We start from the raw sequence: 24,926 nt of genomic DNA on the forward strand, positions 1-24,926 counted from the left end.
CAATGGGTATCCCTTCACCCATTGAGTCCCAAGAAAACCCCAATTCTCCACAAGAACAATCTTGACTTTCTTTATACTCTATAATATAAGGCCTTTTAAACGATCGTAAATGGACTGAAATGTAACGACCTCTCTTTCTTCATCCGTTCATACGTATTTCATACATTCCAGATATGGGATTGGCTAAATCGATTGTAACTTCAAGTTCTATGATTCTCTAAACCTAGGGTTTCTGTGATTTTTATGTGTTCTTATTGAAATTCATTTATTCTTCAAGTATGATCTTTAATTGTATGAGTTCAATTATAGTTCTATGTTATCAATGGTATTTTCATAAACTCTCATTATACATGTATTTTTCATGGCTTAGAATTATAATTTCTCAAGAGCATGTGTTCAAATTATCAGGTTTCATGATTTAGATAATTTCAAATAAAGTATCTTTCAATTATTATCAGTTTTAAATCTCGATTCATTAGCTACTCAGTATATTATCAGTTTATAAGAATTACAATATTATTAGATTATTACTATATTAGTTATATGCATGTTTTTCATGAGAGTAATACTTAACATCGAGTGAATTTAGGGATGAAGGATCCTGATCAGTGTTCGTGAACCTTTAGTAGCAATTCCCAAGTCCCAGAACTATGTGCCACTATAGGATTTGTCTCAGATAGACACTAGCTTAGTGGATCCAAATTTGCTCTAATTCAACCTTTATAGCTTGGCAAGTATATTGGGCCCTTTTGGTGGGGTAATACACCAGACACCATGTAGTAGCTCACATGGTTATATGTCGATTTTAATATTTTCCACATTCAGCTTTCAGTTATTGCATGACTATGTATTTATTTATTTCAATTTAGAAAATCTCACTTTCATGTTATGTTACTTGGTCAATACATCAACATGTTTTACATATTCATCATGTTCAGTCATCATGTTTATTATGCATATTCCATAGTCAATACATTCAAAGTATTGACGCATACTTTCCGCCTATATTATTTGATAATATAGGTTAAGATATTCAGCATTCAGTCTGCAGTTAGTACTACTTCCGATCAACATTGTAGCCAGCTTGGTGAGTCCTCATCTATTCGAGGACAACCCTTATGCTTTCTTTCGGTATTTCTATTTCAGTTTCAGATAATTGGAGTTAGCTAAGGGCTTGTCCTAGCGACTCGTATGTCGTAGAGGCTTTTCAGACAAACAATTAGATTCCGCTTATGTTGTTCAGATATTGTATTTCGATATGTTAGACTCTTACTAGACTATTCATATTGTCTTCCGCATTTCAGTTATCTTTTTTTGTTGATTTTGTGAATCTTAGTGTCGTGTCATGCCATTCCATAAGGTTAGATTGGAGCCACTTGAGGCTCTAAACACCATGTCGCGATTAGGGGATAGTGTCGGATCGTGACAGGTTCAAACCTTAGTATGAACATGGGAGGTGTTACATCATGCAAAAATAACAATGATCGTGAAATAATGAGACAATATTTTGTCTCATTGTATGTTTTAATATTAATATTTTTGTAACTTGGTTTTATAATACTTTTGACTTATAAATAATTTTGATATTTACTAAATGTATAACTAAAAAAATACTTATAAATCAATTTAACCAACTTGTAAGTAACACTTGGGATCCATTTGACTATAGATATCCCAAATAACTTCTGGGAAAATTATTGCCAAAATTTATTTGACCATAAAATTTGTCAATTTTTGCCAAAAAAATTCAAGATCCCAAAAACCAGCAAAAAAGTGATTTTAGACCAAAATCTAATTTTTGGATTCTTTTAAAAGTTTAAAACTTAACCCAAAAATTTGTATTTTATAAAAAAGAACTCACTACTCTTACTCCAACTGTAGTCTACTTATCCAACTAACTCCTCATTAAACCATTCCTATCCATAAAGAACATAACTTGGTGAAGTTTAACAGGCTGCATTCTTGTGATTTTGTTTATTCTCCAAAAAGAATTCACTATTGTAGTACTAGGGTTAGTGATGGTTGTTATTTTTTGATTGGTCATTGAGTAATGTCATTTTGTTATTGGTAGTTTTATTAAAATATCTATTATAATTTTTGAATAACGTATTAATTAGTTTATTATAAAATGAAAATTTTATATTAAATTTATAAATATTTTAAATAATTTTTGAAACTTTAAGATATGTTTTTCAAAAACAATAATACACACAACTTCACCCCAAAACTCATTTGCCACAAATATTTAAAAATCTATTTACAAACTTAACTTGGTGGATCAAAAATTCTGAGACATGGCTAGTTTATCATTCATAAACTTTACCTCAACCATACTCCCAATCACCAATTGAGTGTACCGTTTTTGTGTTCACTCACAATGGCGGGGACTCTCCAAATGCTATTCGTCAATCCTCCGGCCACCGGAAATTCACTGTACCTCTGCCGGCGTTTACATCTTCCGACGACCCACTTCCCATTTTCTGGCAACTTCCCTTCAAAAATTAGCTACAGGTCGCATCTTGGTTCGAAACTCGGTTCATCCGTTAGAGCCAATCTACAACATTCAAATAAGGTGAATTTTCTTTCCTTCATTGTCATATGTTTTCTTTTTCAATGTGGGCTATATTCAGCTTTCGCAACTATACTTGTTACTCCCCTGCTACAATTTATAGGACATACTTTCATGGAGTTTGGGAATGAGTCCGAAGGCTATATCTCGTTCTAGGAGTTTGGGAATGAGATGAAACTTCATGGAGTTTGGGAATGAGTCCGAAGGCTATATCTCGTTCTAGGAGTTTGGGAATGAGATGAAACTTCATGGAGGTGTGAAGGAAGTCAAGAGAAGTAACTACAACCAAGCGGCACCTCATTTGGAGGTCGGCAAAAGCCCATGGCTCAGCAGTAGGCATGTTTCTGCCAGAGAATCATAATGAGCCATAGAATGCTTTGCCGACCTCCAAATGAGGTGCCACTTGGTTGTAGTTACTTCTCTTGACTTCCTTCACACCTCCATGAAGTTTCATCTCTTTCTTTTAGTTAATCCAAAAAAGAATTTCAATATTTATTAACAATTTAACTTTAAAATATTCATTTTATTCTTAATGAAATGATTTATATTCCCACAAACATATATGACTTATTTTAGGCCATAAGTTTCAAAAGTATTTTTTTCAACTCCATGCTCAGTCAAACTACATCATTTAAATTGAAATGAAGAGAGTACGATGCGTTAGTTTGATTTTAGTTGTCGACTTTTAGTAGTTTGATTTACCAATTTTACAAGTAATAATTGACCGAAATTCTCAAACTTGAGAAAATGATAATGCACCAATTAAACTGGGATAAAAGTATTGTCCCCTAACTGCTATGCTGTATGGGAGTGAATGTTGGGCCACTAAAATGGAGGTGTTGTCATACAAGATTAGACAAATTTGTAAATGATTACATTTGCGAGAAGGTTCAAGTAGCACATATCGAGAAATAAGAGAGATGATTTGGTCATGTCTTGCATTGACCTCCATATGCACCGATTTATAGGTGTGAAACCATGGTGACTAATGATGTTAGTTGTATCGAAAGACCTTCAATCTGTGGGGATTTGTGAAGATTTAGCAAAAGACAGGACACAATGGAAGAAAAGTATCTTTATAGACGACACATATTACTTGAGAATATATGTTTGACATATTAGCTATTTTACTGTAAGTCCTATGCTTTTGAGGAGTGTGTTAGCCTTTTATAGATTTATAGGTTTGGGAGTGAAGGTGTTAGTTGTATCGAAAAACCTATTTGCTGGGATCCATGCAGATTTAGTGAAAATAGGACACAATGAAAGAAAAAGATCTGTATAGTCGATATCTATTAGTTGAGAATATATAGTTTAGACATATTAGCTATTTTACTATAAGGAGTCATTTGGTTGGGAACAAGTTATCCCGGGATAAGTTATCCTGGGATAAGTTATTCCACCATGTATATGGGATAACTTATCCCATACTAAAGTATAAATGGTGGGATAAATAATCCAAGACTGCCTAATACCTCCAACCAAACTCAGGATAAATAGTCCTGCATTTTATCCCTTGGATTATATACCTTATACTTCACACCAAACGACTCCTAAGTCCTATGCTTTTTAAGAGTGTTTTAGCCTTTTATAGATTTAGCGAACGATAGGACACAATGGAATGAAAAGATCTCTATAGTCGATATTGTTAGACAGTTGCCATTTTTTACTTCTAGATTATTGTTTTTACTGTTCTTTTTTACTTATTTCAGTTTATTGCTTCCCTAATTTCTAGGAAAAGACTTAAATTTAGTTGCTTAATTTTCTGAAGTTAGTAGCCTTTCATGGCTGTTAGTGGCACATTTTCTTATCAGTTTTCCATCCACTTTGTAAGTGGCTATTAATGACACATGTATGATGGAGCCAAGACTCGGGTTAGAACGATGCGAGGAGACTTTGAGCACTTCCTAGTTGAGATGGGGTTGCACTAGGGATCAGTTCTTAGCTCGTTCCTATTTGCCTTGGTCATGGATGAATTGACGCAGTGTATTCATGATGAGGTTCCATGATGTATGCTATTTGCAGATGACATAAAATTGATTGATGAGACATGCTTTGAAGTTAATGCTAGGTTGGAGGTGTGGAGACAAACTCTAGAGTCTAAAGGGTTCAGGTTGAGTAGGACCAAAACAAAATATTTGGAGTGCAAGTTCAGTGATACAATGCATGAGGCTGGTGTGAAAGTGAGGCTTGGCACTCAGGCAATCCCTAAGAGATAATTTCAAGTATCTTGGGTCAGTAACCCAATGAAGTGGGGACATCGATGATGATGTCACTCATCATATTGGTGTTGCGTGAATGAAGTGGAGGGTTGCCTCCAAAGTCTTCTTTGATAAGAAGGTACTACCTCAACTTAAATCTAAGTTCTACAAACTAGTGGTTGGACCGGAATTGTTGTATGGGGCGGAGTATGGCCAGTCAAGAACGCTCATGTATAGAAGATGCAAGTCACAAAAATAAGGATGTTGAGATGGATGTGTGGGCACACTAGGAGAGATAAAATTAGGAATGAGGATATTCAGAACAAGGTGAAAGTGACCTCTATGGTGGATAAGATGAGGGAAGCAAGATTAAGGTGATTTAGACACGTGAAGATGAGATGCACAGATGCCCCACTGAGGAGGTGTGAGAGACTGGATATAGTGGTTACGAGGAGAGATAGAGGTAGACCGAAAAAGTATTGGAGAAAAGTGATTAAACAAGACATGGTGCAACTCTAGTTTACCGAGGACATGACCTTAGATAGAAGGGTCTGGAGGTCGCGTATTAGTATAGAAGGTTAGTAGGTATGTAGTGTTGTCTTGATTTTCGAGGGGTTTAGCCATTTCTTGCTTTTGATTCCACCACACTTGTTGTTGATTGTGTTTAGGTTATCACATTATTTTCTTGTTACTGTTTCCTTGTTAGTTGCTTTGTTTCTCCACTGTCGTTTCCCCTTTTTCTTTATTTTGATATGTTTTACTCAAGCCGAGGGTCCTCCGAAAACAGTCTCCTTACCTCCACAAGATAGGGGCCTGGTCTGGGTACACTCTATTCTCTCCTGACCTCACTTGTGGGATTTCACTGGGTATGTTGTTGTTGTTGTATAAATCCAGATGTTCTCCATGTTAATTGTATGTTGAAGTCTTAATGAGTTCTTTGCACTCTTATACTTCAATTAAGTTTTAGGAAAGTTTATGTTTGAACAGTGGCATCAGAGCTCTAGTTGATCTTATAGGACCAAAATGTTTTAACCTACAACACCAATGACATCCAACAGCCTACCTTTAAATCCACCTTTCACTTTCACCGGTGAAAATTATCAAATTTGCTCTGTGAATATGCAAGCTTTTCTGGAAGTCTATGAACTCTGGTAAACTGTGCTGAAAGATAAACCAGTACCTGTTCTACCGACAAATCCTACTTTGGCTCAAATCAAATCCAACAGTGAAGAGAAGGCAAAGAAATCTAAAGCCAATTCGCTTATGCAGAATTTTGTGGCAGATAACGTGTTCTATAGCATCATTGCTTGTGAGACAACAAAAGAGGCTCGGGATATATATTGAAAAAAGAATATCAAGGCAGCGTTAGAACACGTCAAATACAAGTGTTGAACCTGAAAAGAGAGTTTGAGTCCTTGAATTTGCAGGAGGATGAAATAATCAGTAAGTATGCTGATTGAATCTCCTTAATTGTTAATACCATTAGACTTCTTGGTGAAGAATTTACAGAATATACAGACAAATTGATTGTGGAGAAAGTTCTTGTAACTCTTCCTATGAGGTTTGAATCTAAGATTTCCTCTCTTGAAGAATCCATGGACCTAAGCAAGCTCTCATTGGTGAACTAATGTGTGCTCTTCGAGCACAACAACAAAGAAGGACTATGAGACGGGACAAGTTCACTGAAGGAACTTTCTTTGTGCAAAAGCAATATTCTAGTAAAGGAAAGTATCAGTTCAACCAAAAGAACAAGGGCAATCATTATGGTGGAAACAACATTGGAGATGTAAAGCTGAAGTTTCCTCTGTGCAAACATTGTAAAAACAACATATCTAGAAAAGTACTGTTATCGCTGGTGGAGAGTCGATGCTATGTGCGACAACTGTAAGAAGACGGGGCACATATGCAAGGTTTGCAAATTAAAAATAAAGGCCTCTAGAGCTTTGCAAATACAACTAGCAGAAGTTGCTGGTGCACATGAGGAGTAACTCTATGCAGTTTCATACTTTTCAACAAATGAATCCTCCAATTCTTGGCTTCTGGATAGTGGTTGCACACATCACTTGTGCAATGATGCTGCAATGTTCAGGTTCCTTGATGATATTTACAAATCCTAAGTAAAAGTGGGAAATGGTGAGGTTGTAGAAGTCAAAGGTCTCTATGACTATCTCAACAATCTCAGATATCAAAATTATTCCTAATGTTTTGTACACAGCTAATATGAGTCAAAATTTGTTGAGTGTTGCACAAATGTTTGAAAAGAATTATTCACTGCATTTTAAGAATCGCGAATGTGTTGTTTTGACCCTTCTGGAGTAGAATTATTGTGTCAAGATGAGCAACAAAATGTTTTAGTTGATTGGGAGAAAATAGCTGAGCAAGCTTATACTAGTACTTCACAAACATGTACAAATCTATGGCACAAAAGGTTTGGTCACTTCAATCAGAGAAGCATCACGGAGATGAAAAAGGAGTTGGTGAAAACTATGAATGAATTTCTTTCTAATGATCAAGTTTGTGAAACTTGTCAGCAGGGAAAGCAAACAAAATTGTCATTTCAAGAAAATCAAGTATGGAGATCTAACCAGAAACTTCAGCTCATTCATACGAGCGTTTGTGGCCCAATGAAAACAGATACCATGAGTGGTAACAAATATTTTCTCCTCTTTATTGATGTCTGCACCTACATTTGTTGGATTTATTTCATTAAGCTGAAGAGTGAAGTCTTTAATGTTTTAAAACTGTTTAAAGCTTTAGTAGAAAATCAATGTAATCTCAATATTAAAGCTTTAAGATCTGACAATGGAGGAGCATATACTTCTGCTCAGTTTGTAGAGTTTTGTAATAGCACAAGTATAAAACGCCAATTGGCATTATCATGCACGCCACAACAAAATGACGTGCCTGAAAGGAAGAATAAGACTGTAATGGAGATGGCCAAGTGTTTTAGCTTGAAAAAAAGATCCCAAATCAATTTTGGGTAGAGGCAGTCAATACCTCAAAATATTTGCTGAACAGATTGCCCACTAAGGCCTCGCAGGAAATGACTCCATGTGAAGCTTGGTGTGGTAATAAACCACCAGTACACCATCTCAGAATCTTTGGGTGTATATGTTATTATCAAGTTCTAGAACCTAAGAGGAGTAAGCTAGACAACAAGGCTTAGAAGAGTAATGTTTATGGACTATGGTTCATCATCCAAAGGCTACAGGATTTTCTGTTTGAAAATAGAAAAACTAATTCCCATCAGAGAAGTGAAGTTTGATGAAGCAGCTACTTGCGATTGAAAAAATCAGGAGACTTTTATTCTGATTTATTTTCAAAAGAGAAGCCTCAACTTGCGGAAGATGAACTAGTGAACAACGTACCAGTGTGGGGCGCTAGATTCTTAAAAGATGTCTATCAACTATGTAATTTGGTTATCTCTGAACCAACAAGCTATGCTAAAGCATAAGATTCTCAGGCATGGAAAAGAGCTATGCAAGCTGAACTAGACATGATCGAGAAGAATGGAACCTGACAACTCGTTGACAGCCCTAGAAATCGCAAGGTGATTGGTGTAAAATGGATTTCTCAAGACAAAACTCAATCATGATGGTTCAATTTGCAAACATAAGGCTGGATTGGTGGCGAAGGGATACATACAACAATATAGTGTGGATTACTAGGAAACATTTGCTCCAGTATCAAGTTTTGACACAATCAAGCTTCTTCTTGCATTTGCATTTCATAATTCCTGGCAGATTCATCTGCTTGATGTCAAATTGGCTTTTTTGAATGGTTTTCTTGCTGAAGGGATCTATGTGAGCAACCTAATGGTTTTTCATTTCCTGGAAAAGAGGATCAGTTCTATCTCTTAACTAAGGCCTTGTATGGCCTAAAACAAGCCCCAAGGGCATGTTACGAAAGGATGGACAATCATATCATCCAACTTGGCTTCAATAGAACTTAGAAGTCAAAGTGAAGTTACTTTGTATGTGAAAATCACTGGTGGTTAGTCCTTATTGTTTCAATTTATGTGGATGACATGCTTGTGATAGGAAGCAAAATTGAACTAATCCAAAGGTTCAAGGATGAAATGGAGAAAGTCTTTGAAATGATTGATCTTGGAGTCATGAAGTACTTCCTGGGCATGTCAGTGATGAAATTTGTTATGCCAGCTGAAATACATTTCGGATATTCTAAACATATTCAAAATGCAAGACTGCAAACCTGTGAGTACTCCAATTACTACTGGTGTGAAGCTTGGCAAGGATGAATATTCTAAAAAAATAGATGACAATATATATAGAAGCTTAATTGGCAGCCTTCTATATCTAACCGCAAGCCGACCTGACATTCTTTTGTTGTAAGTTTGCTCTCTAGGTTCCTGCATTCACCTAGACACACACACATCACAACCACTAAAAGAGTGTTAAGGTATATTAAAGGAACCATCTAGTTTGGAATTTTTTTCCAGCATCTACAGAAGTGACTATGAATCTGGTTGGTTACTCTGCTAGTGATTGGGGTGGCTGCATTGATGATTCTAGAAGCACTTCTGGACATTTGTTTTGTTTGGGCACAAGTTGTTTTAGAGCCCGTTTGGATGGGCTTAAAAAAGTAACTTTTATATATGAAGTGCTTTTAGAACTTTAAAGTGCTGAAAGTTATTTTTATAAATAAGCAGTTGAGTGTTTGGATAAAAGTGTTTAAATGAGGAAAATTATGTGAATTTTAGGGTTAAAAGAATAAAAAGGGTAGTTTGGGAATTTGGTTAAAATATAAGGGATATAAAAGTAATTTCCATGGTCAAAGAAAATGACTTTAAGCACTTAGAAAAAAAAAGTTAGGAATCCTAACTTTTCATTTTTGACTGACTTTAAGAACTTTCTGACTTAAAGTTAGCATTAGACAAACACGTCCAAAAGCTGAAAAGTTGACCAACTTAAAGCCAATCCAAACGGGCTCTTAGTTTGAGCTCTAGGAAACAAGAAACTACAGCTCAATCAGTAGCAGAAGCTGAGTACATTGTTGTTGCATCTGCTGTGAACCTAACTATCTGGCTAAAGAAGATGTTGAAGGACTTGGGCCATGAACAAACAGAAGCTACCAGGATCATATGTGACAACAGGTCAGCAATTTTAATCTCAAAAAAATCCAGTGTTTCATAGTCTAACTAAGCACATCAAGATCAAATTTCATTTTATTGGAGAAGTCCAACAATCTAATGAAGTGTTGCTTGTTTATTGCTCATTGAGAACCAGCTAGTTGACATTTTCGCTAAGTTACTGCCAAAGGAAAGGTTTGAAGATCTGAGTCAAAGAATTGGTGTTTGTCATAAAAATGCCGAGGAGTGTTAGAGATTTGGCATTTTTACTTCCAGCTTATTAGTTAAATACTTTTTTTTACTTATTTCAGCTTACTGCTTTCTTATTTTCTAGGAAAAGACTTGGTCGAATTTAGTTGCTTAGTTTTCTGAAGTTAGTGGCCCATTTATGGCTGTTAGTGGCACATTTTCTTATTCAATTTTTTCATCCACTTTGTAAGTGGTTGCTGTGAGAAATATAGGAGAAAAATATTACTAAATTGTTTATCTACATTATTATACAGAGACCCTATTTATAGATACTACAATACAATCCTTTACCAAGTAGGATACTATTTACTAATTTTGTTCCTACTACTATTTCTATTCTTATTCCTATTCTAAGTAGGATTGTAAATTCCTATTCCTATTCTAACACTCCCCTTCAAGCTGGTGCATAAAAATCATATGTACCTAGCTTGTTACAAATGTAATTAATACGAGGACCGGTGAGGGACATGGTGAAGATATTTGCAAGCTGATCACTTTACTTCACAAAATTGATAGTCAATTTCAATGTGCTTGGTCTTCTCATGAAATACTGGATTTGATGTATGATGCAGTCAATCTCAATGTGTTTGGTCTTCTCATGAAATACTGGATTGGATGCCTAATATCGATAAAAATAGAGTGATAAATTCCTGAATTGCATTGTTCAACTTCCCAAATCAAGTTTGAGAAGATTGTTTCAGACCATAGAATGACTTACACAATCCACACGCAAGGCTACCAGACTCCCCTTGAGAAACAAAATTAGGTGGTTGCTCCATATAGATTTCTTCCTCGAGATACTCGTGGAGAAAAACATTCTTAATGTCCAACTGATTAAAAGGACAATGGAGAACGACAACCATAGATAGAAAAAGGTACATATGTTATTTTAGCCATGAGAGAGAAAACATCACTCTAATCCAGACCAAATATTATATCCTTCTTCTTTTTTGGCAAAAGTAATCTAAAACATAAAGAAAACACTGCAGAAAAACTCAGATATGTCAGAAACAATGCAATGCTCGCTGGAAAGTGCTCGAAATCTAGTATAAAATATATGGATCGTCTCGAAATCAAGAAACAACTAGATCTTAAACAAGAAAGTCACTGTAAAACTGGCCGGCTCATGTGCTGGATTATTAGATTTGATGGTGAAAGTGGTCACAATCTGAGAAATAAAATTATATGGATAGGTTCGGAATGATGGCATAACCCTACTTAGAAAGAGAATGATATGGATAAGGTCGGAATGATGGCACAACCTTACTGAAAAATAGAAATTATATAAGTAGGTTTCGGAATGATGGCACGAACCTACACAAATAAGAAAGTAGTCACCGGAAAGATGGCACAGTGCTACGCAAATTGGATAGGAAAAAGTAGTTACTGAAAAGATGGCATGGTGCTACACAAATTGAATATGAGAAAGTAGTCACCGGAAAGATGACACAATGCTACACAAATAAGATATGAGAAAGTAGTCACTAGAATGATGCATGGTGCTATACAAGCCAGAAATGAGAAAGTAGTCGGAAAAAATGTATGGTACTCCACAAATTAAATATGAAAAAGTAGTCACCGAAAAGATACATGGTGCTATGCAAATTAGATATGAGAAAATAGTCACCGGAAATATACACGATGACCTAACTCTTGCTAACATAATTATAGGCCAGACGGGCGGCATTTATGGGTAATGGCTGTCCGCCGGCAGCGGAAGCTCTTTGATTCTCTACCATGATTGTAGAGGCTCTGATACCATGTGAAAAATATAGGAGAAAAATATTACTGAATTGTTTATCTACATTATTACACAGAGACCCTATTTATAGACACTACAATACAATCCTTTACCAAGTAGGATACTATTTACTATTTCTATTCCTACTACCATTCTTATTCTTATTCCTATTCTAAGTAGGATTGTAAATTCCTATTTCTATTCTAACAGTTGCTAGACAGGAAATAGTTATCTTTTTGTTGTAAAAATTATGATGTTTTCCATGTAAATGATATGCTGGAATTTAATGAGTTCTTTGTGCTTTTGTACTTCAATTCAATTTATGAGAGTTTATGTTTTAACAGATACGTATTAATTGAGAATATGTTCTAGACATGTTAGCTATTTTATAGTAAGTCCTATGCTTTTTAGGAGTGTTTTAGCCTTTTAGAGATTTATAGGTCTACAAATTATAGAGAACTCCTATCACTTTTTATTTGTGTTTCTATAATATTGGCATGAGATGAGTTTAAATGTAGTAACATGGTCAGTGAAGATTCATATAGCTGACCCCAAGTTATTTGGAATTGAGCGTAGTTGTGTATGTTCTAGGTGATAAAGAGTTGTGCATTTAAAATTAATTTGGTGTTCAAAACTGCAGAAATCAACTTTAGATGGTTAATTTTGAATATAGGGAGTAGTTTACGTTTTCTTTGCTGTTTGCTGATAAGATTTATGGTATTTTTCAGGGAAATGGTTGTGGAGACAATCTTCCACGGGCTACTGCAAAAAACTCTGATTGGGTGAAACCACTTTCGGGTTTTGTATCCAACAATTTTTTGCCTTTAGGTCAGTTTATCCAATCTTCCTTGAGAGAATTTAGATATTGTGGACTGGAGTGCAGATTGATATATTGGTTTTCAAGCTAGACGATTATGTGTGGCTGGATTGAAGGAACTTTTGGAACATTATCTACCTTAATTGCTTAGTCTTGGCAGTGAATTTCGTAACTTTTGATCTGTCAATTTAAAGAACATATCGTGATGGTTGCTTAAGTGCACCAATTTTGCTCTTTGTTTTTTTGCTTCCAGTTTCTTACATAAACTTAGAAGGACATGTGTTGGAACTTTATGTACTTCTTTAGAATAGTTTCTGGCAATTTCTGAACAAGGTTTTATGAACTTGAAATATTGTGTGTGTATTATCCAGTTAGTGAATCATAGGTTGTGGTTCTTTAACCTTTTGTGATAATGATTCATAGTCTCTGCTTAAGAGGATATATTTCTGGGAATGAGGTACGTTTTAACAATTTGGGTCTCTTCTTAGACAGAGGATTAAGTTGGATGATGTATCAAAGGATTTTTCATTTGTATATATCTTTCAGTCTGAAAATTTTTCATTTTGAAATGTTTATGTTTTTGTCAACTTAACAAGTGCCTAGCCTTAGGTTAGGAATAATATTTCGGAAGTCAAGAAATTTGACCTTTTACAGTTCAGACTTCAGTGGCTCACAAGCTTTCAACGTGCTACATTCCAACTCAAGAGGAGGTTCACTTATTCAAACAAAAAAAAATAATCAAGAGGAGGTTTTATCAGGAGATCCACTAGACTTCATCATTTAGTGTGTGTGCATGATGTGCCTTAGCTTCTGGTGTCTTCTAGTAGTTGTCTCCATATCTACCTAGTGTAATTCTACAAGTGGGGTCTGGGGAGGGTGAATGTACGCAGAGTTCACCTTACCTTTGTTGGGTAGAGAGATTGTTTTCGTCTTTCCTGTAGACCCTTGGCTCAAAAAAAGTTTTCGAAGTAGGGTTGCAAGAAAATATGACATCAAAATAACTAGATACAAAGCACATGAAGTAACGAATTGTAATACACATTGAAGAACAGAAACAACGCGATTACTAAATAATACTACTAATAAGGAGAAGAGGAGTTTGCCTCTCCTACATAAAGTGAGACAACACTCAGTTACCTACTAGTCTTCTACCCTAATCCTCAACCTCCATTCCTTCCTATCTAGGGTTATGTCTTCAGTAAGTTGAAGCAGTGCCATGTCCTGTCTAATCAGCTCGCTAACCCTCTCTCGTTCTTCTTTGGCCTACCTTTACATCTCCTAACTCCTGCTACAATCAACCTCTTAAACCTCCTTAATGGAGCATCCGCGCACGTCCTATTCACATGCCTGAACCATCTCAGCCTTGCTTCTTCATCTTGTCCTCCACGAAGGCCACTCCCACCTTGCCCCGTATAACTTCGTTCCGAATCACATTTCTTCTAGTATGGCCGCACATCCATCTGAGCATCCTCATCTCCGTTGCATTCATCTTTTGAACATGGGCATTCTTGATCGGCTAACATTCTGCCCATACACCAATGTTGGTCTAACCACCACTCTATAAAACTTACCTTAAGCCTTGGCGACACATTCTTATCGCACAATACCCCGGATACGAGCCTTCATTTCACCCAACCCGCTCCAATACGATGTGTTTTTGAACCATGAGTGTTGCCGGATTATAACATGTTTTTTTGGTTTGCCAAAAAGAGAAAAGAAAAAGAAAAGAAAGAAACCTCTATTGTCAAGTTTGCCTTATTGTAGTTTTAGTCTATGGAGACACATTAATATCGTTCAATCAACTATTCTTCAATCCCTATTTAGTTAGGATCGACTGTATGAATCTTTTGTATCCAATTCGCTGTATTCAGGTCTCTTACTATATTCTAAAGGATTTGTTATAGTTTGACTATCTTTGCTTTCAACCTAACACGATCATCCTTTTGTTTGGGTCTGGGACTGGTTATGCTTGGCAAAGCTCACATAAAGGAAGTCGCAAGACAGATTAGTAATCAAATAAAATGCCGAAGGCGGTTAGTAGTAGTGTAGTGCATATGTGAACATTAACATAAACTTGTTTATAGGTACATATCCTACTCGAATTTGTACAAGTATTCAGTACAAATAAATCAGACTGTTTGTGGTAGGTCTAATTATGGATATATATACAAGTGTTACCTTATCAAAAAAATTGTCCAAATGACATACGGTTTGAACTGCTGGAAACTAGACTCAAAGGACTACAGTTTTTGTTCATAAATCATCTCCAAATTCGTTATATATTAGGAGATAAGCTCTTGTGACGTCCTGTCATGCGTTATTTCAACATTTCTTTCCCCCTAACTCTTTCAAAACCAAATCCAAGATACTTCTCCCCGCACCTAAACATCCTTATAACCCTCCAAGCCACATTACAATATTATTCTCATTTGTAGCAATTGTTGACATGCAAATAATGTACTTAACATTCGTTAACGTACTTTAAGGAGTTAAAAGCTTACAAAATTTTTCCAGGTTGTTACACATACGGACCTGGAGCTTTATCGTTTTCACAACTCATAATGATATTAGAGACCTCTTGTTCTTCGAATGTTCTCTGTAACCAGCTTCTTTCCTCCTCTATTTTGGGTTGATCTCCCAAAAAGTAGCCAGGTCTCCAATCAATTGTTTCTGAATGATGGTTCTGGTAGAAGCTGAGAATTTCTCCTTTTATAATCTTCTATCACCTCATCCTCCACTATCAACTTGCCGATATGGTTGTACCTTCTGTGTGCATTTGCCATTTTTTTTTATTTCGTACTCCTGTCACCCTGTTTCAGCCAATTAATCCTGGAGTTTTGTCTCTAATGTATTTACCCATACTTGGAAATATCCTGATTTCTTCTTATCAAGGTTTTCGTAAGTGGCAGCATTCCACTCCTTAAGCTTGGCCTTTAAGAACCTCAGTTTCTTGGCAAGAATGAAATTTGGTCTGCCCTCAACGGCGAAAGAAGTCCACCAGTCTCTCGCAAGGTCCAGGAATCCATCCATTTCTAGCCATCAATTTTCAAAAGTGGCAGTAGGATGGTGTTTTCTCCCAACCCCCACAGAGAAGCATAATAGGAGAATGATCTGATGATATCCTAGTAACTGAATGGGTATTGGGTAGTTGGAATAGAAGAAGAATCTGTGTTTCTTCTTTCTTTGCTCTTTTTTGTTCCTGTAAGAATAAAGTAGGTGATGTTTCAATCAAAGTAAAATCTAATAGGGGTTTAATGTTCTTGTAGTTCTTAACTATATCAATTGTGTTTTTATTTTGGTGACAATGTCTACGTAGCTCTTGAATGCATTTACCATTTTGAAAAAGAATGACAATTGAAATGGCTGTCAAAGACATAAATTTATGCCAGCCAAAATGACCATGAATCCTCAAGTGTGGACAACCGTAGAGTATATGGTCACGGGGATTGTTGATTACCATGAGTGATACCTGATTACACATAAGTGTGTTGTTATCATGAAGGTCTTCTTGAAATATTCTGGAACGTTATTTCGGATGTGGATATTATTACATGTATCCTCTAAAAGTTCTGAATTACTTTATGCTTACTGATTGAAAGGATTGTAGTACCAAGGCTCATGTGTTCTCAATCATTTTTGCAGCTTTAATTGGTGGAGTAGCATTAGGGCTTGCTAATCCTACCCTTGGTTGTCTGGCTGATAGATATTATCTGTCCAAAATTAGCACCTTTGGCATATTTATAATCTCAGGTAGAGTTCTGGATTTTCTCTTTGTCAATTTTGGTGCCCAGTAATTATTTACCTTCTTATGATACAGGGATCACATTGCGTGGTGATGAAGTAGGTGCCGCTGCTGATGCTTGGCCTGTTGGGCTGTTTGGTCTTGTATGAATTCAAACTCTTCTCTGTGCCATTGTAAATTTTGTAGGTTCTCCTCGTCATCTGTGTGTCTTCTTTTTGAGTTCTTATGTCTGAACATAATGATAATGGAACTTGAACTGCTTTCACAAGCTATTTTGGATATTGATTTGTACTTCGAAATTCTTCACTACGTGTATGATGTAAGAAACACCAGATTGAAACTGTCATGACCCAAATCCGAAGGGGTCGCGTCGACACCTGTTTTAGTCCCTTTTCGTGAGTGGACTTGCGATGGACAAGTGATCATTGTAAATGGCCTTTGCCTTACTGATGCTCCCTCACAATGAAGCTGGCGACTCAAGCTCCTGACTTTGCTCCAAGGCCCGAGCTCGCAACGGAGAACCCGAGGGACTAGGGAATTCTATTAGGGGTCATTTGGCAGTTGATTAGAGTTAAGTAGGTATTAGTAATACATGAATTAGTTATAAGGTAATTTATGTATTATTCTATGCAGGGTTTAGTTAATCATTTGTTAGCTATATCATCTTCTATCCAATATAAAATAATATCATAACACCATATTAATTTTATACATTGTAAAAGAATTCCATCTAACATGTTATGCAGAATTCAATACATGAATTACTTACCAGCTACCAAACGACCCCTTAGTGGTTTTGACCACTCTCCTTTCCCACATCATCCTCCCTCAACACGAGGGAGGACTGGGAGTTGACCTTGGTTTCCTACGTGGGTTTTGCTTCTTTTGGCTTCTTGCCACTTCGAATCACTTTCAATTTGTACCATAGTCATGTTATCATAACCCAATTCCTTCGGTACCCTCATGTGTGTCCATACACATTTTGTGGACACTTTAGAGCCCATTTGGATTGGCTTAAAAAATGACTTTTAAGTCAAAAAGGAAAAAGTAGAGGGGACCAACTTTTAAATTTTGACTTCTTTTGTAAATTTTAACTTTTTTGAGCACTTTTTTGATTTGCCAAACACTTCCAAAAGTTAAAAGATAACTTTAAAGTTGGTTTGTTTTAAGACAATCCAAACAAGTTCCTAATCACGTCATGAGGCACTTAATCAATCCAAATTAATTTTATAAATCTATGGGGCCTTGCATTTGCAGTGAATGACTATCATCTGGATGGATAAATCTATTGATGCCTTACATTTGCTTTGGCTCTTTTGATATTATACTCAAGGATGCTATATCTTAATTTTGTTTTTGGATCATTTTATGTTGACACTTTTGTATTTAACTATTTCTAGCATATTCTTGTTGATGCAGGTTTCTATTTTGTTCTTCACTCCTCTTTTGTCGAAGATTATTTTGCTGCTAAAGCTTCAACCTCAAGAATTTGTCACAGGTTAGGCAGCTAAATATACTCAACCTCTCCATGTTGTAGGCACATGCAATGCCATTCTAAACACGCGGAAGGTGGGATGAAGTGAGGAAGACGATATGATAAGTGATTATTATTCATTGATGTTGTTAGAATTAGAATAAGAATAGAAATAATATATCGAATCCTATTTGGTTAAGGATTGTAAAGTAGTGTCTATAAATAGGGATCAATGTTATAATGTAGATACATAGTTCAATGATATTTTTCTCTCATATTTCTCATATAGTATCAAAGCTTCTACGATCTTGGTATAACAACAACATACCCAGTGAAATCCCACAAGTGGGGTCTGGGGAGGATAGAGTGTACACGAACTTACCACTACTTCGTGGAGGTAGAGAGACTATTTTCGAATTCTTCGATCTTGGTAGATAATAACAAAAGCTTCCTCTTATGGCAGGCGACTCTAGACAATATGTGATGTCTGTCTAGATAATGAATCTGTTAGCAGAAGTTGGATCGATGAAATATGCATGAAAAAAAACAATCATGTGGAGTGAAAGGACTGGCAAATATATTGTAGATCTAAAGAAGCGCAAATTCTGCAGACTTTCTAGGGTGATTTGCATCAACTCCGTATCCGTCAGTTTTGTGCAAAAACCAACACCACCATGGGGTGCCCCAGCCTCTCGCGATCTTAACCCACAAAATTCTACCGGTTAGAAAACCTTCCACGCATTGTCAAAATCAGCCTTCCTGGCGAGATCTACTAGGCGCGTGAGCCTCTTTCCGTCCACCTTTTCAAAATGTATCCTTGTGCATCATTCCAGTGAAATCAGTATTCACTGTGCAAATTCCATGGACTACTCGCAGCTATCTCTGTTTCCGTTGGTGTTGTGCAAAATTCAACACCACCACAACGTCCAGCAACCTTCGACGATCAAATTCCAACCAGCATCGCCGGTCGTAGATCCCTCACACACCCTCACGTGCGACTAGATCTAGGGTTTCAACGACCGCATTAGTACCACATATCAGTGCGTGAGCATTTTCCGGCGACTTTCATGTTCAATATCAACTCATCTTTTGATTCGAGATGATCCATGTATTTTATACCATATTTCAAGCGCTTTTTAATGACTGCTGCACTGTTTCCGGTATATTCGAGTTTCGCAATAGTATTTTTTCTCTGTTTTAGATTCACTTTTGCCAAAGGGTATACTCAGAAATTTGGGCTGGATTGTAGTGATACTTTTTCTCCCATGGCTAAAGTAGCATTTGTCCGCCTTTTTCTATCTATGGTTGTCGGTCGCCATTGGCTTCTTTATCAGTCGGACATTAAGAATGTTTTTCTCCATAATGATCTTAAGGAAGAAGTTTAGCCGGAGGAAACACCTAGTTTTGTTGCTTAGGTGGAGTCCAGTAACCTTGTATGTTAGTTGCGTAGGTCACTCTATAGTCTGAAACAATCTTCTCGAGCTTGGTTAGTGAAGTTCAGCATATTAATGCAAGAGTTTGGCATGACTTGTAGTTGAGCTGATCACTATGTGTTTTATTGATATTCTGCCCCGAATCTTTGTATTTATTTGGTGGTTTATATTGATGATATTCTTATCACCGGCAATGATCAAGATGGTATCACTAATTTGAAGCAACATCTGTTTTAGCATTTCAGACTAATAGACCTTAGCAATCTGAAGTATTTTCTAGGTATTGAGGTAGCTCAGTCTAGATCAGGTATTGTTATTTCGCAACGTGAGTTTGCCTTAGACATTCTTGAGGAGATAAGAATGATGGGATGTAGACCCATCGAGACTCAGATGGATGCGAATGCTAAACTCCTGCCAAGACAGACAGGGGGAACCACTTAGCGGTCTTGGAAAGTATAGACGGCTAGTTGAAAAGTTGAATTATCTCACAGTGACTAGACCCGACGTCTCTTTTCCTGTAAGTGTTTTAAGTCAGTTTGACTTCCCCCCTGTGATAGTCATTGGGATACATGAGCAGACTCAGCTTTGGGTAAAGAACTACTCTTTGAGGATCAAGGCATGAGCATATCATTGGATATATAGACGCTGATTGGGCAGGATCACCATGCAATAGACATTCTACATTTGGATGTTGTGTTTTAGTAGGAGGTAATTTGGTGTCCTGGAAGAGTAAGAAATAGAATGTGGTAGCTTGATCTAGTGCAGTTGTAGCTTGATCTAGTGCAGGAGCAGAATATCAAGCAAAGGTTGTAGGCTTGTAGCAACTTGTGACCTAGTTTGGATTAAATAGCTGCTGAGAGAACTAAAATTTGGAGAAATCAATCCGATAGAACTTATGTGATAACCAAGCAATCCTTCATATCGCATCAAATCCGTTATTTCATGAGATGACTAAATACATTGAGATTGACTTATCACTTATTAGTGAAAAGATAACCTCAGGAGATATTATTACAAAATTTGTGAAGTCGAATGATCATCTTGTAGATATCTTCACTAAGGGGGTGTTTGGATTGGCTTTTTAAAAGTAATTTATAAGCCAAAAGCTAAAAGTCATAAGTTGGTCATACCGAACTTTTGGCTTTTAGCATATTTTTGTCCTTTTTGGCCTAAAAGTAAGTGCTTAGAAGCACTTTTTGTTTAAGAACTTTTTGTCTTTCCCAAACACCTCCAAAATAAAAAAGAGCTTAAAAGCTAAATCTACTTAAAATAAGCCAATGCAAACACCCTCCAAGTCCCTCACCGGTCCTCGTATTAGTTACATTTGCAACAAGCTTAGTACATATGACTTGTGCCCAGCTTGAGGAGGAGTGTTAGAATAGGAATATGAATAATATATAGAATCCTACTTGGATAAAGATTGTAATGTAGTGTCTATAAATAGGGCTCAATGTAATAATATAGATACACAATTCAATAATATTTTTCTCCCATATTTCTCACAGATGCTCCTTAAGAGAAAAAACCATGATTTTTATTAAAATACAATAAGATTTGGTTGGTGTAGAGACTTCATTGTTCACTTTAAAGTCTCTGTATATAGGCATACTGATGTTTCTCATGGAATAAGAGTTGTATTCCAAGCCATTGGACACACACGTAGACAGGGGAAGAGGGAGGGAGGGAGGGAGGGGAAGAGAGAGAGAGAGGGGCTAATGTTTGTCAGCGCGGTTGAAGGAGGGAGATGATGTTCTCGAGATTAGGTTCTTTTTCGTGTTTATTACAAAGTTTGAAGGCCTTTGGTATAACTGTGTTAAGGCTTTTAAAATTTCCCTTTTTATCTTTAATCTGTAATTTCCACACATCACGAACTCAGAAGGAGTTACATTGATCTTTATTCTAATTGTAAATGCATGTCTTTTAATTTACAGTTCTTATGAATAACCCCTTCTATCTGGTCATGAAGAAAAATGAGTTCAGCATAAATTTCACTGCATTTAATCCTCATTTCTCTAGGAATCTGTTGATTATGATTATGATATTTTGGTTCCTCAGGGTTGGCTATATTTAGCTGTATGCCTACAACACTATCTAGCGGAGTGGCACTAACTCGTGTAAGTTGAATGTCCTATGTTATGCATGGTACTGCCTATGCAGAGCCAAACATGGAAACAAGTTGGCTGTTGAGTTTGACTGCAGATTTCACTGACACAGTTAGCAGGAGGAAACTCCGCTCTTGCGCTTGCAATGACTTTACTATCAAACCTTCTAGGAATTCTGATTGTAAGTTTTCTGAGCTATGTATCTGAATGCTGCAAATCCCTTCCATGCTATTAAGTTTCATATCAATTATCATTATCTCCATTTTATCCGTACATAATACTAGCAAAGTTGGGTGTCTTATTTTATTGCATTTTTTTCCTGTCCAATTGTATTCATGCAACTTTGATGGAAGTTTTGGATTATTGTTCCATAAAATGCTTGAATTTATGTGAAAGAAGATGTTTCTTTGTTAAAGCTTCAAGAATTTATCTTTCGTGGTATATATACTGAGTTGCTTAAACTAATACCAAGTTCCCTGCTAGTCACGTCTTCGTTTTGCATTTTGTAATTAGAGATTCTATCGTAAGGAAATCTGTAGTATTTAGGTGCATTCTAATTGTTGAACCAGTTATCTTCTTGTTTCTTACCACTCGTTGAACATTTTGCCTAGAAACACAAAATTGGAATAAGTATATCCGAGAACGTTCAGATGTCAGCTGGTATTAAGTGTTCCGTGTTCATAGAATCTTTCTTGTTATATGTATCTGTTTCGGTATTAGGCGTTCTTCCCTTTCATAGAATCTTTTTTCTTATGTGTATCTGTTTCATGAAAGTAGTCAATGCCACCTTCGTGTGCAAGTCAATTAACTTCTTGTTTTATTACCATATTGAAACATCCTTGACCTTTTGAAATGAAGCAACTGATTTGAAACCAACATGGCAATCAAGATTTATTTATTTAATTTATTTACATTAGAGCAATTGATGGTGACAGTTGAAACAAAAGAATTGATATACTAATCGGTTCCATTTGATAGGCATAAGATAAATTCTACTTCAATGCATATTTATGCTTGGACAATTTTTGCCTCACTACTTTCTGCACTTTTAACTATTCTTTTTATCCTCAATTCGTTCTAGGTACCTTTTTCGATCTCCAAGCTCATAGCTGCTGGGGTTGGTGTGTCTGTTCCAGCTGAGCAGTTGTTCAGAAGCCTTGTTCTCACACTTCTAGTTCCTCTTATCATAGGGAAGGTATTTACAGAAATCACACCATTCATACCCTGTTGAAAAATTCAAAGTTCATTTTATGACTCCACAAGTTCTTGATAGACAATATTTATTGCATTGTTTCAATGTTTTCTTCACTGTTACATTTACTGTGGACAATCCAATATGATGAGATAATGGACGTTTGGTTAATCAAGTTGGTTTGTGATCTGCTCAAATTACACCTTATAATTAGTACAAAGCAATCGTGGTCCAATATAGTTAACCAACAAGTTGGGGTCGAATCCCATGGGGGAGCATGGCGAGAAAAGACTTAAGGTGGATGATTTACTCTACTTTCTGTCAAATCCTATTCCTCAACGATTTGCAGGAGGTTGTTTTTCTAGAGTTTTAATGTAAAGATGAACTGTTTTTAACAATGCATATAAAGACCAGGGTTGTTTCCCCTCCTGATGGTTATTTTCTGTTGGATACTCGCATCATATATGTCTTAGCAGGTTGTTTTAGGTGTGCAATGATCTCTACCCTATCGTTCAGTATTTTCCAACAAATTTTCCAAATATATTGAGGTGATGAATATTGCTGATCATATTTAGCCAAGTAAATTCATCATATTCCTATGTGAACTTATTAAGAAAGGGTTAAACCTTGAGTTGATAATTATTCTTCCAACCCTAATTCAATTTTCCAAGTAAAACTAGAATTTGTGCCCTGACTAACATTTGCAACCGTTAATGTTCGTCAAAAGAACGAGAATTAAATATCCACCAACTCCCCACTATTAGTATATTGAAGTTTCACGTATCCATAAGAACTTCCCATCATTCGGTTCAACTACCCTGGAAAGGAGTTTAGTTACTCATAATAATGATTATGCAAAACAAGAATATTGAGTGCATAATACTTGCGTAGAATTAAAAATCAAAGGAATTGAGTTCTTGAATCCAAAGATTGTAGCCAAGTAGCAAAGTAATGAGACAAAAGCTAAACAGTGCATTCTCTTCTAATATCTGACGACTTCTCCATAGAAAACCTAAGGAAACTATTTATAGACACTTTAAAAATGAGTCTTAATCGAACTAGGAAAGGTCCCCTGTGTCACTTCTTATTGACATAACAACAGTCTTATGGTTAGTGAAATCTTCACGTCGATCGTAATCTTCAAGTTAAACCATTTGCACAGATCCCACGGTTGCCCTTACGGTCCGTCTTTCTTGCCATATACAGAGCCTACCTCCTTTGCACCTATTCTGTTTAAGAGTTATGCTAGCTTCTACTGTCCGTGTCAGCGTTTTACTGTCCGTCAAAACCACCGTGGAACAAGCTTGAACCTTCACATCAATCTGTTTTACTTGTATTGTCCCACTTACGATCCGTACCACTCTTTTACGGCCTGTAATTCCTAGAGTGTTGCTAATCTTCCATACTTTCTCAATTCAGCTTGTTCATCCTGAAACACAACAAAAACACATCATAGCACACAAAAACATGCTTAAGACTTGCAAGAATTCTCCATTAAAAAGCATCAAATGTGCCTTGATTTTCCGGCACATCAGTTTGTTCGGGAAAGGTAGGGAGAGACTATAACTGATTAAGCTTTAGAAAGATGAGAAATATTTCCAAGATTACTAAACATTTCTCAAAATATTTATGCAATTTATCTCCAAATACTGGAGACCTGCTGCAGGAATCCAATGTGTAGGTCACAAAGGGACCAATTCAATCTGCTTTCAACTTCCTGTTAGCAGTTTTAGCCAAACATTTTCTTATTGTGGAGAGAGTATAGTTCTCTCTGAGAAGGAATATAGATAGTGTACTATTTTTTCCTTGGTTTGGTGTTTTGTGCTTGTTTAAAGGGAGATCAAGAGGACCAACATGTGCTTACCTCTTATGATTGTGATATTTGATTTTCTTCATACCATCTTTCTTTTGTAAAGCAGAAGATCCATAAGGACTGCTAAGAGTCATCTTGTTATCTTCAAGCTTCTTTTCCTGTTACTAAAAACATTAATCAGTCTTGAAAAGTACATATAACTTGCTTGAATTGAAGCCATCCTCCATATTTGGTGTAATTCATTGCTCAAAAGGCCCAAGTCTAAACAAAAGGGAAGTGATAAATGAAAAAGGTTCTATTTCATTCATTTTATTGAAGGTTTTTCTTTTTGGGTTGTGATAAGAAAACGTTTTCTTGGAACAATTTTACGCCAAGATATATCTGGAGTATCCAACGTAAAACATTTCATTTGGACGGACTTCCTTTAATAGATAGCATCAAGATGTTTCTTTTTCTTCTTGTACCTTTGAAGTTTTTACGACTGATTAATGCCTTTTCTTTTCTCCC

The 24,926-nt window shown here is 36.3% G+C and overlaps 1 protein-coding gene across 2 annotated transcripts in view; it reads left to right on the plus strand.

Moving 5' to 3' along the window:
• Positions 1-2,228: 2,228 nt before the first annotated feature.
• Positions 2,229-24,926, plus strand: part of LOC129891242 (probable sodium/metabolite cotransporter BASS4, chloroplastic) — a 35,536-nt gene continuing 12,838 nt past the window's right edge. The window contains exons 1-8 of one of the 2 annotated variants that reach the window (XM_055966535.1): positions 2,229-2,572; positions 12,575-12,674; positions 16,306-16,413; positions 16,481-16,548; positions 17,825-17,903; positions 21,368-21,426; positions 21,527-21,595; positions 22,496-22,609. In XM_055966535.1, the coding sequence (XP_055822510.1) occupies positions 2,378-2,572; positions 12,575-12,674; positions 16,306-16,413; positions 16,481-16,548; positions 17,825-17,903; positions 21,368-21,426; positions 21,527-21,595; positions 22,496-22,609 (792 nt within the window). In that variant the 5' untranslated portion in view covers positions 2,229-2,377. The remainder of the gene's footprint in view (positions 2,573-12,574; positions 12,675-16,305; positions 16,414-16,480; positions 16,549-17,824; positions 17,904-21,367; positions 21,427-21,526; positions 21,596-22,495; positions 22,610-24,926) is intronic. The other variant, XM_055966534.1, reaches the window with a different exon arrangement.

The sequence above is a fragment of the Solanum dulcamara genome, chromosome 6, assembly GCF_947179165.1.
Source record: "Solanum dulcamara chromosome 6, daSolDulc1.2, whole genome shotgun sequence".
In the NCBI taxonomy this organism is placed as follows: domain Eukaryota; kingdom Viridiplantae; phylum Streptophyta; class Magnoliopsida; order Solanales; family Solanaceae; genus Solanum; species Solanum dulcamara.